The sequence below is a fragment of the Elgaria multicarinata genome, chromosome 11 (genome assembly GCF_023053635.1).
Source record: "Elgaria multicarinata webbii isolate HBS135686 ecotype San Diego chromosome 11, rElgMul1.1.pri, whole genome shotgun sequence".
NCBI lineage: Eukaryota > Metazoa > Chordata > Lepidosauria > Squamata > Anguidae > Elgaria > Elgaria multicarinata.
The window spans coordinates 35,126,270-35,141,792 of NC_086181.1; the positions used below are offsets into that span (position 1 = coordinate 35,126,270).

Consider the following 15,523-nt stretch of genomic DNA (forward strand, 5'->3'; position numbering starts at 1 on the left):
ACAGATGCAGCTCCTCTTGGAGAGGCAGTGGTGAAAACCTATTGGATTTCTGTCTCTCGTGCAGCTATAATGGAAGGAAGAGAGCCTCAACTGGGAGGGAGGGGGAGGAGAGGCAGACCTTTATATATGATGGAGAAAGCTGGATGAGAATTCTCTAGTAAGAAGGAAAGCACTCTGCATATGTTCTTTGGAACGTTCCTCTCAAACTAACTCTATAGTTATGCAGAGGGAGGGGAAACCAGTATCAGCACCAGCTAATGTGTGATAGAAAGACTTTCATAAACAATAATCAATTGAAGTCTTAGTAAATTAATTTACTAGGTAAAGCCATTAAAACTAATTTTGTTCATCCTAGTACAAGCATCACCCTGCTGTGGCTTTTGATTTTTGTATGGTTTAGAGAATACCAAATTAATTCATCCAGGAGAGGGATTTTAAAACTGGATGGTTTCCTGTCCTCTGAAGTTAGCACGGGTTTCATGCCATTCAACCATTAGGTAATGCTACCAACGTCTATTTTGTTAATATACAGAATGACATATTTATCTTTCGGTCTGTTTTCTGACCCAAAAGAGACCTGTATGTTTCCACTAGTACTGGAGACAGTTTTGAGTGTGTCCGTCCGTCCGTCTGTCCATCCATCCTTGGGGAAATAGTCATTATTGTTCTTTTGTTCCAGAAACTTCAGATCTGTTTTGCACCTAACAGAGAGTAATCTTATGAGCAATACCCTGCTGTGCATGTTTCTTTAGACAGAACTCACATTGAATTCAATGGGACTTGCTCCCAAATTGAACTTGCTCTGTGAAATAACAGATTGCTCTGCGTTGTAACCTTCCCATAATGAGAAGGGATTGTTTAGCTTGGAAAAAAGGCTAAGGGGAGACTTGTTAGAGGTGCACAAAATTATGCTTGCTGTGGAGAATGTAGATAGGGAGACACTTTCCTTCCTCTCTCATAATACTAGAACCTGGGATCATCCCATGAAGCTGGGAGATTCAGGACGGATAAAACGAAGTAGTTCTTCACCCAGTGCATAGTTAACCTATGGAATTCGCTACCACGAGATGTTGCGATGGCCACCAATTTGGATGGCTTTAAAAGGGGGTGGGCTAAATTCCTGCAGGAGAAGGCGATCAATGACTTCTAGTTCTGATGGCTATGTGCTACCTCCAATATCTGAGGCAGTACGCTGATGTACACCAGTTGGTGGGGATTGGGGAACATGGACGGGATGGTGCTGTTGCATTCATGTCCTGCTTGTGGGTTTCTGTGGGCAGCTGGTTGGCCACAGTGGGAACAGAACGTTGGATTAAATGGGCCCTTGGTCTGATCCAGCAGGGCTTTTCTTATATTCTTTGTTTATTTATTTGTCCCCCCCCCCTCCTCCTCCTTCTTTTCCCCTGTGTTTCCACCTGCAGGCTGATCCGTCCATCAGTTCTCAAAAGGACGTGATCTTGTGCTCAGAGTGTAGACTTTTTTCCTGCTCTCCTAGTCACCAGAGGGCGCTCCCTTAGTTGCAAATCTCTATGAAAAAAAAATCCCTGAAAGAACTATATTATTTTCTTCCGATGGTGAGCCGCCTTTTTTCCGTTCTTTTTCTTTCTTTTTTTTCTCTCCTCTCCCCTTTTTGGCAAACGGAGGACAGGAAAAGAAGACAAAGAGGAGGAAGTAGAAAAACAACGATGGAGACCCAGCAGGGAGAATGATGAGCAGACGAGGACTCAGATAAAAAGAGAGAGGGGAGAGATAGAGAGGAATATTGACACAAATTGACGGAAGGAGACCGATTGATGGAGAAGCAGGCATGGAGAGGCGGGTGGCTAGATGGATGACAGAGTGACGCATATATTTCTAGCACCAGGATCGGAGCAGTGAGCAAAAGAAGATAGAGGGGGTCAGGCAGATAAACAGGTCGAGAAAGAAAGAAAAAGAAAAAGGGAGACATGGGATAAAGAGAACCAAAGAGCATAAGCGAAAGGTAGCAACCCGGGTAGAAAGCTCTGGATTTTCTTCTCCATCCATCTCTCCACACGACACAACTCTCCAAACTTGTTTCCTGATGTCGGGACGTGCGGTTCGAGCTGAGACGCGGAGCCGGGCAAAAGATGACATCAAGAAAGTGATGGCAGCAATCGAACATGTCCGCAGATGGTGAGGCCGGTGGGGATCCGTTGGTAGTGGTCAAAGGAACTTGGACAGAAATGTGACCCGTCTGCTAATCCTTTTTAGAAGGATTGCGAGTTGGCTGCCCTGGGGGTCATTGGGGGATGACCTTTGGCTTTGGGGCCGCACGGGCAGCCCCGTCTCTTTTGTGGGGCTTGGCAGCTGTGCTTTGAGGTCGTCGTTTTTGCGGCCTCCGTACCAAAGTGCCACGCCGTGAAGCACATGATTCATTTCATGTGGCTTTGCAAACATTTGCCATTTGGACTGGGAAATGTGGAATGGCACCATATATTTTTTACGACTTCCTGTCTGTTCTGTGGTGGAGAGGGCACAGGATGGTCGGATCCTAGAGTCGACAGCAAAACACTCCCTTGCCACTTCCTTTTCTGGAACGGGCCTTTGAAAAACAGCACTTCCTTCCCCATCTCTCTCCTCCCCCCTCCCCCCCCCCGCACTCCATCGTCACCGCAGGCCAGAAGATCAACATGTCTGGGGTTATGTTTCGTGCATCCAGCTGTTGGGGCAACGTTGTGCTATATGATCCCACGACCCCCATTGCCCTGTCAATCTGGCCCACTAGGAGGGCTGGCCCAAACCAAGAGGCAGTATAGCTAGCTACCTAGGGCAGCAGGATTTCAGGAACACTGAGCTAATTGGGAAAACGCATATCCAATGTCCGCCCCTACCCATTTTTTGATCATTTGAAAAAATGAGAAAGCTTTAAAAACAAAAAGTGAGAGCAAAGCTGAGCAGGAGCATTCAGTTTTGCCCAGGATGTTTGATCCATCCCCTTTTTTTGCCACCTGTTTGGGAGTGTATGGCTGCTTTTTCTATGCTAGTCTAAGGGCACAAACCTTAGCTGCTGTTGCCAGTCGGCTCCCGGCAGTCTATTTTTTTTTACTTTTGTGGCTGTTTTCAGAGGTTTTTTTATTTATCTTTTTTTTTAAGTGAATCTTGTTAAATGTTGTCATTATGAAATGCCTTGAATGTTCTTGGGTGTAAAGGTGGAGAGAGAGAGAGAAAGAATGTGGCATAGTGGTTACAGTGTTGGACTGGGATTCAGGAGAAGCTCACAAGTTGCCTGAGTCAGACATTGACTCCCAGCTTAGCCTACCTCACAGGGGTGGGTGGGTGTCGTCACAGCGCTGGGTTGGCGCTGCATCCCTGGAAAACCCCATGCAGATCGCCTTCCGCCAGGTACCACCTGGCCACACCTCCACTGCAACTTCCCGACATCAGGAAACTCCGCTGCAAGGCTTAGGGGCTGTCTTGATGCCACCTTGCGTGTCCTCACCTTGCTCCGGAGAAAAAAGTCGGGGAACGTCTCCAATTTCTTTTCTCCACAGCTTCGGCAGAAAGCCCCAGGGCGGTGCGCAATTTTAGTGTCATCGTATAATTGACACTGTGCCACCGTGCACCCACCCCTGGGGCTTTCTGAGCGTTTAGACAGCGTTGTTGTGAAGATAAAATGGAGAGGAGATCATGTATGCCACCTCGGTTTCCTTGAAGAAAAAAAGGCGGGAAATAGAATAAATTATTATTTATTTATTTATTTATATAGCACCATCAATGTACATGGTGCTGTACAGAGTAAAACAGTAAATAGCGAGACCCTGCCGCATAGGCTTACATTCTAATAAAACCATAATAAAACAATAAGGAGGGGAAGAGAAAGCAAACAGGCACAGGGTAGGGTAAACAGGCACTGGGTAGGGTAAAACTAACAGTATAAAGTCAGAACAAAATCAAGTTTTAAAAGCTTTAGGAAAAAGAAAAGTTTTTAGCTGAGCTTTAAAAGCTGCGGTTGAACTTGTAGTTCTCAAATGTTCTGGAAGAGCGTTCCAGGCATAAGGGGCAGCAGAAGAAAATGGACGAAGCCGAGCAAGGGAAGTAGAGACCCTTGTTCATATCAGGGTTTTTTTGTGGATGTTTGGGATGGGTAGTGATCATGGGCGGCTTCCCTGAGATGATGAAGGTTGTGAGGCCCACATGGGGTTCACGTGTCCTTTTTTCTTTTCTGTTTCCTAGGGAAAAACGATGGGTGACTGTTGGGGATACATCTCTCCGAATCTACAAGTGGGTACCGATTGTGGATCCCCGGGATGAGGTAAGAGACATCTATATGATTTCTCCCAAGTTCCCTTTCTTTGTGCCTCGTGTGGTGCAGAGTGGTAAGCGGCAGTTACTGCAGCCGAAACTCTCCCCACGGCCTGAGTTCAATCCTAGCGGAAGCTGGTTCTCAGGCAGCCGGCTCAGGTCGACTCAGCCGTCCATCCTTCCAAGGTCGGTAAAATGAGTACTCAGCTAGCTGGGGGAAAGGTAACTGTGACTGGGGAAGGCAATGGCGAACCACCCCGCTACAAAGTCTGCCAAGAAAATGTCAGCGAAAGCAGGCGTCCCTCTAGGAGTCAGCAATGACTCAAGTGCTTGCACAAGAGGTTCCTTTCCTTTCCCTTCTCTTTCAGCTTCTCCCCTTTCCTTAATTCTCCCCTCTCTTCCCTTCCTTAACAGGAGAAAAGGCGGCTGGCAGGCAGCAGCGAGCAGCAGAGGACCAAAGACAGGAGATCCCAGCTACCCAGCCTGCGGAACAACCCTGCTCTACTCATGTTGGACCTCAATGGTACATCTTGGAAGGTGGGGGACAGGAAAGGGGAGGAACGGCTCTGTCAAGGCGGGACTTTCCCAAGCCCCGCCCCTGTGAATTCACACCCCATAGCAGCCCAAGCTATCCCCAAAGATTTGCCACTTGATCCCAGGCTTGATTTGATCTCCAAGGGGATGAGAATGGATGCTTCTTGATGCTTGTGGAGTTTCAGTTCTTTTCTTTATATATATATATACACTAACAAGTGGGCCCAGGTGGGAATAGCCTTTATGTTGATGTACTGAAGACTTCAAGCAAACTTAAACAGCTGTCAGAGTTGGCCACATTGTGCCCGCCCCATCTGAGGGAAAACACGCCCACTGACACCCCTAGGCATAGCCCGTCATGGTCCCTGAGGGGGTCAGGTATATATACCTGTGTCAGGAGGGACAGGCATCTAACTGTATCCCTTGGCCTACTAATCTGTTGTGGCTTCAAACTGTATGCAGTCCAAAGCTATGGGCTAGTTTGTGAACCGCCCAGAGAGCTCCGGCTATTGGGCGGTATAGAAATGTAATAAATAAATAAATAAATAAATAAATAGTGAAGTCTGCTCCTCATGGCTTAAAATCAAATTTCAGGCTTCAACCACATGGACACAGAAATTTAATGCCTTTTAAAAACTAAAATATAGAACCTTCTAGAGTTATCAAATGAGTGTTTTATCGCTCGCTTGCTACTGCCCACTTACGGATGTGAGCGCATCCTTTAGACAACGTCATCCACTTCCTTCTCCTTCCTCTTGTTTTTCCGTAATGAAATAGACCTCTTTTAATCCGATTTTTTAAAAAGCGTAACGTGCCTCAATCTCATGCTGTGCGCAGGGAAAGTGGCGTGATAAAAACGGCCCCTGTGTGGGCCATGTGGCCTTTGTTTACTTCTTCTTTCCCTTCTGGAAAGAAACAAAGTAATGAGGGACAAACGCGGGGGCAGAAAAGTGACGGTAAGGAAACATGATTCTCCCCCGCGTGATGATGCTCTAAAGTACACATTCCTAGTGTCCCCTTAATATACAAACTACATTTTGGGTGCCTAGCTTTCATGGTCTTGGAGCTATGACGACGACGGCAAGACAGACAGACAGGGACACGTCCTCTTTTATGATGATGATAGGTCATCATATGGTTAAAAACTGTGGTTAAAATTTGCTCGCTGCAGTGCTAAATCATGACTCGAAGTTCGGTTGAAATCAATCAAATGGTATTGAAGCAGTAAATCTTAAAACGTTTTGATTTTGTTTCAAGGTGGCAGATGAAATTTTCACTACGGCGAAATCTATCCCAGACAGAGGTAGAACAAATCCTAAAAGTTTCATAACAAAAACAATCTATGTCTATGCGGGTATTGCTGCTAGTGCAACCTGGCCATGTTGGCTTGGAATGATGGGAGTTGGAGTGCAAAACATGTGGAGGGCGCCAAATTGGGGAAAGCTTGATGCAGAAAGAGAGGAGGTGGTTGTTTTTAAAACCAAACCAGGGCTTGCAAGGGGGTGTGAGGCATCCCCCAATACCCTTGTCTGCAACTTGCTTAGCTTCCCCTCTGCAGCCCCTCTCCTGAGGCACATCTCTGGCCTCATCTACACCAAGCAGGATATTCCACTATGAAAGTGGTATGAAAGCAATATATAAAAGGCAGGAGCCACACTACTGCTTTATAGCAGTGTTGAAGAGCACTGACAACTGTTGGGGCCCATTGACACATTCCATATACTGCTTTTATACCGCTATATCCTGCTTGGTGTGGCTCCTGCCTTCTACATACCACTTTCATAGTGCCATATCCTGCTTGGTGTAGATGAGGCCTCTGCCAGCCAGAGCTCTGAAATCAGAAGCGATCCTGGCTCAGAGAAAGGCGTCTGTGGAGAATTGCAGGGAAGTAAGACACGGTTGGGGAGAGGGTTATGCACCCCTCACCCATGAGCCCGGTTTGCTTTTGAAATAATAATAATAATAATAATAATAATAATAATAATAATATTTGTTACCCACCTCTCCCTCTGGATCGAGGCGAAGTACAACGCAAATAAAAACACCATAAAATACATACAACTATTTCAAACATTTAAAACCAGTGCATCATTAAAAGCAGCACACCATTAAAAAAGGCATCTTAACATTCAACTGGGTAGGCCTGCCGGAAGAGATCAGTCTTTATGGCTTTCTTAAATTCTGAAAGAGAATACAAGCCTATAAGAAGGATTAGACCAAAGGTCCATTTAGCCCAGAGCCACCACATTCTGCCGCATGATAGGGCCGGCCCTGCTGCACCACCTTGTGTGGCAGTGAATTCCCATCAGTTAACGCCGTGTTGGGTGAAGGAGGTACTTCTTGTTACCTGTCCTAAATTTCCTGCCACTGACCTGCTCATCCCTGGCCGCCAGAGTTCCTAATAGTCCCGTTTCTTCCCCCCCCAGATGAGAACAGCAACCAGAGCTCTCTTTCGGAGACCTCCCTACTGAAAGGGGGAGACACCAGTCCCACCCCCACCCCGGACCGCAGCCAAACTGTAACTCCCACCCTGTTAGGGGAGTTAAAAGCCGAAGACTCACAACCCCCTTTGCTGGGGCAAGAAGGAGGTAGGTTCGACCGGGAAGAAATGAAGGACAAATGGTGCTTTTACCCCCCCCCCCCCCCTTTTTAAAATCTGCCTACTATGATCTCTCAATTTCTCTCTTGGATACAGATTCTGGGGTGCTTCTTCTTGAGGGAACAGACGAACCCCCCATGCTAACCAAAGAAGAGCCTGATCCTAAGATAGCAGATTCCCAGGTAAGTGTGCTGATCTGGGGAAGTGGAAAGGGCTTGCGCTGCGTTTGCACAACGGTCTGTCACACCCAGGCTTGAGCGAGACCTGCAGGCCGGCCCCAGTGCTGCCTTCCCACCTATCCCGTACGCCGTTCCATGTGTCCAAAACCATTTTAAAAAGCGGCTGCTTAGATAACAGTCTTTGGCAGTGGAGGCTGTGGGCTCAGATATCAGCTGGGTGGTGAATCTACTCCGGGTTCCAGTCAGAACCAATCAGCTCTGCACCTTGGATATACCTCTGTTAGAGTTCTGACTGGTTTTGACTGAAACCCGGATTCACTGCGGATTCACTGCCCCACTGACATCGGAGCCACCAGCCTCCACTGGAAAATAGTTGTCTGAGAGGGGTTGTTTCCTGGTACACCCTAGATTAGGGTGACCATATGAAAAGGAGGACAGGGCTCCTGTACCTTTAACAGTTGCATAGAAAAGGGAATTTCAGCAGGTGTCATTTGTATATATGGAGAACCTGGTGAAATTCCCTCTTCATCACCACAGTTAAAGCTGCAGGAGCTATGCTAGAGTCACCAGATTTAAAAGAGGGCAGGGCTCCTGCAGCTTTAACTGTTGTGATGAAGAGGGAATTTCACCAGGTCCCCCATATATACAAATGACACCTGCTGAAGTTTCCTTTTCAATATACAACTGTTAAAGATACAGAAGCCCTGTCCTCCTTTTCATATGGTCACCCTACACTACATAGGCTGGAATATATTAGCCTTGTGCCTCTACGTTTACACACATACACACTTTATATTTTACATTTATAGGCTATTTGCATCAATTTGCTGTGGAATTATTGTTCTTAGAGGGCTCATTTAGCTGGAAATGTTTTATATTAAGCATTTATTTTTGTGCTAAATTATTTTTGAAATGTTTTTGCATAAAGTCTATTTGGATTTTTTATTTTTTTTGCATTGTTGATATGCGGTTGTACTTTTGATGTTAGGTTGCTATGGATATAGTGACTGAAATGTTATTTAATTTAATTGCGGTCGCCTTTGAGCTCAGCTTTGTTCTTGGAAGAACAGCTTGCAAATATTTAATCAGTTTTAATCTAGAACAGAACTAGTAGAGTCTAATGTTATTGGTTAGTGGCCTCAGCAAAAAGACGGTGGGCTAGCCAAAATGACCAATGAAACCCCAGTCACACTTATAGCTAATACTTCTGTATGATGCAATCTCACCTATGTTTATTGTGTATACAAATGTAAAATTTCTAGTTCAGCGCTGAAACAGCCCTAGTGAAAAGTTCTGATTGGTGGGAGATTCGGGACAGATTAGTGTGTAGTTAAACTCTGGAACTCACTAGCACAAGATGTACTGATGGCTGCCAGTTTTGATGGCTTTAAAAGAGGATTAGATGCGTTCATGGTGGATAAGGCTAGCAGTGGCTACAAGTCCTGATGGCTATATGCTACCTCCATGTTCATGGACAGAATGCCTATGTACATAGATTGCTGGGGAACATGGGTGGGAGCGTGCTATTGCACTCCTGTTCTACTTGTGAGTTTCCCACAGGCAGCTGGTTGGTCATTGTGTAACCAGAATGCTGGATTAGATGGATCTTTGGTCTGGAAGGAAGTAAGTAAGTAAGTTTATTTCGGTCATAGACCAGCACAACAGAAAACATCATCACAATAATATTAAAAAACCCAATATACAATAAAATACATACATAAAATCCATAAAACGCGGCAGTCTCAGCCTAAGAAATTGTATCACACAATCAGAGGCTGCAATCGATGGTTAAAAGATTACGGCAAGTTATAGCAATTGCACGGAATTTGGCCACTTTATTCATAATATGTGGTATCTTATCGGAGAGAAGCAAAGAAATATAAAAACTGTCAGTCCTACCAGGATAATTATATAAAATGGGAAAAATAAGATCCCTGCATAAATCCTGATAGAAAGAGCAATGTAGAAGTACATGGCCCACTGTTTCTACTTCCCCATTATTGCAGGGACAAAGTCGATCTTGGACTGGAATTCCCTGGAATCTTCCATTCAAGAGCTTAGAGGGCAAAGCATCAAATCTCGCTAATGTAAAGGCTCTTCTATATTTAGGCAGGGTCATACTATAGTCATAGTTTGTTTATTTCGGTCATAGACCAGCATAACAGAAAAGCATCATCACAATAATATTAAAAACCCCAATATACAATAAAATACATACATAAAATCCATAAAACGCGGCAGTCTCAGCCTAAGTCTAAGGTGCAATAAAATTCTTCAACATTAATTTCCGTCGGCTTATGGCAGCCGCACAAAAACTGGCCACTTTTAGAGTAACCTGAGGATTCTGATCCGATAGAAGATGTTTTATGTAATATTCATCTGATCTACCAGGAATTCGCTGCAAGATAGAGGTTATAAATGTTTGGCGTAAATCTTGATAAAAGGAACAATACAGCAGAACATGGCCTACTGTTTCCGCTTTACCCATCTCACAGGGACATACCCGTTCTTGGTAGGGTCTGATCCAGCATGGCTCTTCTTATGTTCTTAGGTAAACATGCTAGACCCACACAAATTGGGTGTAATCATGTTCATGTTTAGGCAGGAAAAAAAATCATCCTATGACTTGTAGCCTCTTCCCAAACCAGCATGGCTCTCCTAACCAAAACATGCTTTCAGCCTCCCAAATGTATATTCTCCTAAATAAAGTCCACTCCCAATTTCATTATATCTCCTGAATTTGTCAAGCTAATACATAACATTTTGCCTTTGAAATGAGCCGGCAAGATTAACAGTGTAATTGTCTACATATATCTACTGAGGAATAAACCCCAATGAGTTCAGTAGGACTTATCCCAGCTATAGGAATGCAGCATAAGATGTCTTTTTTTCTTTTTCTTTTTTAAAGTATCCCTTGAAAATGAATGTCTGAAACTGAATTTTAAAATGGCCAGCATTTAACTGGACAGGACAGCCCTTCAGAGAGAGGATTGTCCTTTGTTAGGCCTTCAAGAAGAGGACACCTGGCCATCCTTGCTGATAGCACACGAGGCTCTGGCAGTGGGCAAGAGGTTAGACGTTTACATCTTCATTTTCCTCCAGGCACCAGAGACCGCAGGCCTTACGGAGCCCAAGAAGCCCTGTGAAGAGATGAGCCCTGAGGCAGATGAGTTGCCATCGCTGGGAGCTCCGCCACTGAAGCGTATCCGCACTGAGGCACGAGATTCGGAGTCCAGCCAACCCTCGGAAGCTTAAGCTGAGGCCTGCTTCTGCCCTCCTCACCTCTTTTGATAGGGTGTGTGTGTTTGGGGAAATGGGGACGAGGACTGGGCGGCACTTGCTGGGAAGAATAGATTGCTAGTAAAATGTGGTGCAGGACAGCCCACACCTGCCCCTCCTCCCCAGACATCTGGGGACTGTCACCATTTCACTGCCCTCGCTGCTGGCACAGTGCCATCATAAGGCTCAGGTAGGTGAATAAACATGGCAGCGCTGTTGGAGACAGAGAGGCGGCCATGTTTGTTTACATACGGCAGCCATTTTTTGTGTTTTTTTTTAAAAAACGTACTGCATGCATGATTTGCAGTATTAAAAGGGAACATGGCAGTGGGAAGGGAAGCACAAGCGGCTTAGCCACCTTTAGCACCGTTTTTCTTGGGAGAAAAGCGGGGTACAAATCAAATGCCGTATGAAGCAGAGGCAGGTGCAGGGACATTGGTGGTGAGGAGGCAATGGTCATGTCGGCTTAGCCTAACTAATGTGTCATATGGGGCACAGTACCTATTAAGGAAATGAAAATTACACTCTCTAATAGGGAGACGTAAGCACACTTGCCAGAAGAAAAAGGATCAAAGGGATGTTAAACACACACACCAGGAAAATCAAAAGGCTCTCAGGTTCTATTTTTCCAACCTAGAGTGGAAGAGCATCCAGTGCATACAAGTCTGCGTCCACCCCAAATCCCAATTTTGCAACCAGGAAACTCACATCCTGCGAATCCAGCGAAACATGCCAATTAAGTTTACTTCGTTTTGCCTGGTTTTATTGCTTTTGTGACTCTGACAAGAGTGGAGAGGGACGTGGACGTGTTTTTGGGATTGTCTTCAGAATCCTATGGACCAGGAACTTACTTTAAAAATAAATAAGCTACAGTGTCTTAGGATGCCAAATCCCGTCCTGGTTTGCAGGCACACGGGATACATGCAGCCCTGAATAGGTGAAGGATCAGTCGTTAATAGCTAAAATGAGTCCTGGAGGTAAAGCCGACACCAAAGTTATACGCTCTGTCCTAAAAGCTCTTTTGTCTAATCCTAGATATGTGAGGTCTGCTTTTGGCTATTTTGTTAAGACCGGGCAAGTCACTATGCATGCTCAGAAGTATTTTCTGTACTATTGTTACTTCATGTATTTGAGCTTACTGCCTTGGAACTGAAACATTCTAGAGCTACAATCGTGTAGGTTCTGGCTCTAAGTAATCCCTGTCAGAAAAAAGAGAAACGGGTTCTCAGGATGCAAATTATTTATTTTCACGAAGCCCGATGTGTTTCGACTTGTCCTTTATTCAAAGGTTGCCATAGATTATCACAGGAAACAGTTATTTTGCTAGAGGAAATTCTGCAGATACTATCTTCTAACAACCTTTTGAGGAAGGCCTTTGAATAAAGTACAGGCCGAAACATGTCGGGCTTCATGAAAATAAATAATTTGCATCCTGAGAACCTGTTTCTCTTTTTTCTGACCTGTTTTGGATGCTCTCCTCTTGATTTTGGTTCTAAGTAACACCTAGCAAAGGAGCAGGTGGATCTTGAATTCTACTCTAGGAGGGGAAGGAAGCCTCATCTGTAGAGATAGGAAGCAAGAATGAGAAGTTTCTGGCCCATATATCTTGGGTGGCACCAGTCTTTGTAGGCATAGAGTCTGCTAGGTTGACCACTGAGGGTCGGGACCACTGAGTTCCGTCCCCAGATCTGGATGGAGAATTTGAGGAAAACAAGAGGCAAAGCACAAGGAATCTATCAGTGCTGTAGGTGGGGTAGAGAATTAATCTGGGCTGTGGATTCTGTGGTGTATATACATACATTTTTCATTATAGCGTTTGCTATTCGACAGCAAGCTTTGTGATTCCGCAGCACCATGCCTGACACGAAATGTTGTTAGCTTTCTTTACCGCTGACTGAGCTTTGGCAGTACTTTCTGTCCCTTCTCTCCACTTCCCAATCATTCCATTAAGATGGAACTTTGGGTACCATAAAGACACGGCAATATCCTTCGTACCTGTCTTATCCTTCGTACCTGCCTGAAGACATGTGTCGTATAATAATAGTTTGTAGGCATCCATGACATCACAGCTGATAATCAAAATGAATAGCAATGTCACAAGATGCAGGGTTGTTTTTTGTTTACAAGCTTTGATGTGTTCAGTAACCAGTCTTTAAAACCGTTCCTTATTATTTTTGCTCTAAAATGACTCCCTTGCGGCGCCTGCTTCCTCCTTTGCCTGTTTCTCGGTGGAATAAGAGTTCTGAAGAGCACTAATTGCTTGATCGATGTAACCAAACACCTCTCCAAGTAGTATAAGGCCTCATTGATTTAACTGTATACGTAAAGTACAAGATCGTTTCAAGAAGTGTACTGAGATTCAAGTGAAGACTGTCCATGCTACTCTGCTAGCTCGGTATTTTTTTCCTGAGGCAGGAGGCCCAGCTGTCAGGACAGGTGTAGCCGGCATTACTCTCTCCCAACCTGAGCTGTTCTGAAATCCTTGGCCATCTTTCCTTGCTAGCGTTCTTCATCCATCCAGGTGGGAATTGCTGTCTTTTTGGTGTGCACACAAGCCATTCGCGCCCAATTTACCTTTTCTTTCAAGTCCAGTCCTCGATCTAATTTCTCCGTAAGATGCAGGTTTCAAGTGGTGTGTGTCATTAGAAATCCCATAGATGACATTGGGCGTGTTCAGAAGACACCTGAAACCATGGCTTTAACCACGGTGAATAAGGCCTTTTGCTTTATTCACCGTAGTTAAAACCATGGTTTCAGGTGTCTTCTGAACACGGCCATTGACCCAATTCAGCTCTTAAAAGCAGAACTGGAGGGGAGGGGGGGGGGCTACCATTGGGCAAGGTGAGGTTGTCCACCCCGCTCAGCTGACAGATTTCAGGATATCATTAAAGAGCAGCAAAACGTCAATGCTTTACTTAATTGTTATGTTTTTACTACAAGGGGAAAGGGGAATGACAATTGCTTTTTGAATTCCCTGCTTCAGTCATTAAGAACCTCACCCTCGTGGGTAGGCTAGTAACAAATGAACAACACAGCATAAGGAAATCGAATATGAAAAGAGGGAGCAATGCTACCAGTGGAGTCCAAGTCTGAGAGTTAAGTCCCCTAGCTGATTTCATTCAAAATGAGTGCAGGTAAGTCTTGTTGGCTTTGTGAGGGTTTCAGAACGGCATTTCTGAACCTTGCTATGTTTAAAGTGGGAACACTTGCCAGTCTTTTCTGGAAGGGCAGACCCGCCTTAACAGCTTTATTAACTAAGCCCCTTCACTGCTGGCCCAAGCTGTTTTATGGCCTGAGGCAGAACCCCCAAAGTGGTGTCCCTTCAGCCTGCCAGGGCCAACATTTTAAGATGTCTTGGTGCACCATTCTGACACCCGTTCTTGCCTTCAGCAATCCCCACGCCCATCCCCCCTGAAGCACTTCACCCTGTTATGTGGCAGAGTCAAGCCTGGAAATTGAACATTCACGTCAGCTGGGTCTTAGGAACTCACCAGGACATGGTGGGGTGGATGGAGGTGGAGTTCAACGTCTGAGGGAGGAAAAGGGGGAAAAAAAGGGTTCTTTCCTGAAAGATAAACACGGGACAAACAAGCACATATGGAATTACGTACTGAGGTGGCTGTCCAACCTTCTTCCTCTTAAGGATGGCCAAGGCATTTTCTCTGCATTAGGTATGACATGCTTCAAACGCCTCAACAAATGGCACCAATCCTGAGCGGAGACTGCTGCGTGTGACAAGGCCCATTTGCACGCCCCTGGCATCAGTTAACACGGCCCATTGTGGGTTTGCCTCAAGGAGGACAGACAATTACTGTATGTCTTGTCACACACGGTATTTGCACAATTTCTCACATGGATATGCTATTCCGCGTGGGAGCTTTTCAATATTTGATGTAGGCCCGAAGACATTAGTTCATGGTGAAGCACCTAATAGAAGAAGGAAGTATGCCATTGTTTATTTTAGCAATAATGTATTAAGAGTGTTTCCCCCCGTTATACCCAGTGTTTTATAAGCAGTATTTTTGGTTTTGATTTTACATTGTAATTTTCCTAGTCTATAAAATATATTCCTCATTCTGAGTGCTGTGAATGTGTCTGTTTATATGGGAGGGAAAGGAGGGTACAGTTTGAAATAACTCAGAAGGCATTCGTTCACTTTTAGGCATGAAAGTACACGCTTTGTACACATTATCAGGGCTGCTTCATAAACGAGTGTTATTCTTCAACGGGAGTCAGCATTTTGTGGCCCCTGAGCTTGCTCAGACTTCATTGGCCTGCTTTTTCATTTCCCCCACGCATCAGAGTCCCTTTCCCCACTAAAGATTTTTTGTTTGTTTGTATTTCTGCAAACCATGGGGTTCCCTGAGCCTGCCAATATTTCTCTCTCGTGCCTAGTTGATGCCGTTTTACTACATAATCAGCGGCACGCACAGCCTGATCATCAGAAATAACAAGAAGGTTTCAGTACCTATCCAACACCTGGGCCCGTAAGATTTCACGCATTACGCAAACAAGCGCACTCAACATTACAGCAAGTCAGTTACAGCTCCCTGATAAGGGCACCTCCACAGCTTTTTTCATTTCAGCAGCATAATTCATTTTGTTGCTGCTCTTATTAAATGCTTGGGAGTCAGAAATCCTTGTTGCTGATCTACTGCAAATCACCTAG

The 15,523-nt window shown here is 45.0% G+C and overlaps 1 protein-coding gene across 1 annotated transcript; it reads left to right on the forward strand.

The window, feature by feature from the left end:
- Window positions 1-1,499: 1,499 nt before the first annotated feature.
- Window positions 1,500-14,929, forward strand: BCL7C (BAF chromatin remodeling complex subunit BCL7C). The gene is made up of 6 exons (XM_063138442.1): window positions 1,500-2,154; window positions 4,195-4,273; window positions 4,678-4,786; window positions 7,224-7,385; window positions 7,493-7,578; window positions 10,678-14,929. Exons 1-6 carry the CDS (start codon window positions 2,063-2,065, stop codon window positions 10,828-10,830), a joined length of 681 nt encoding a protein of 226 aa, XP_062994512.1. The 5' UTR covers window positions 1,500-2,062; the 3' UTR covers window positions 10,831-14,929.
- Window positions 14,930-15,523: the final 594 nt, after the last annotated feature.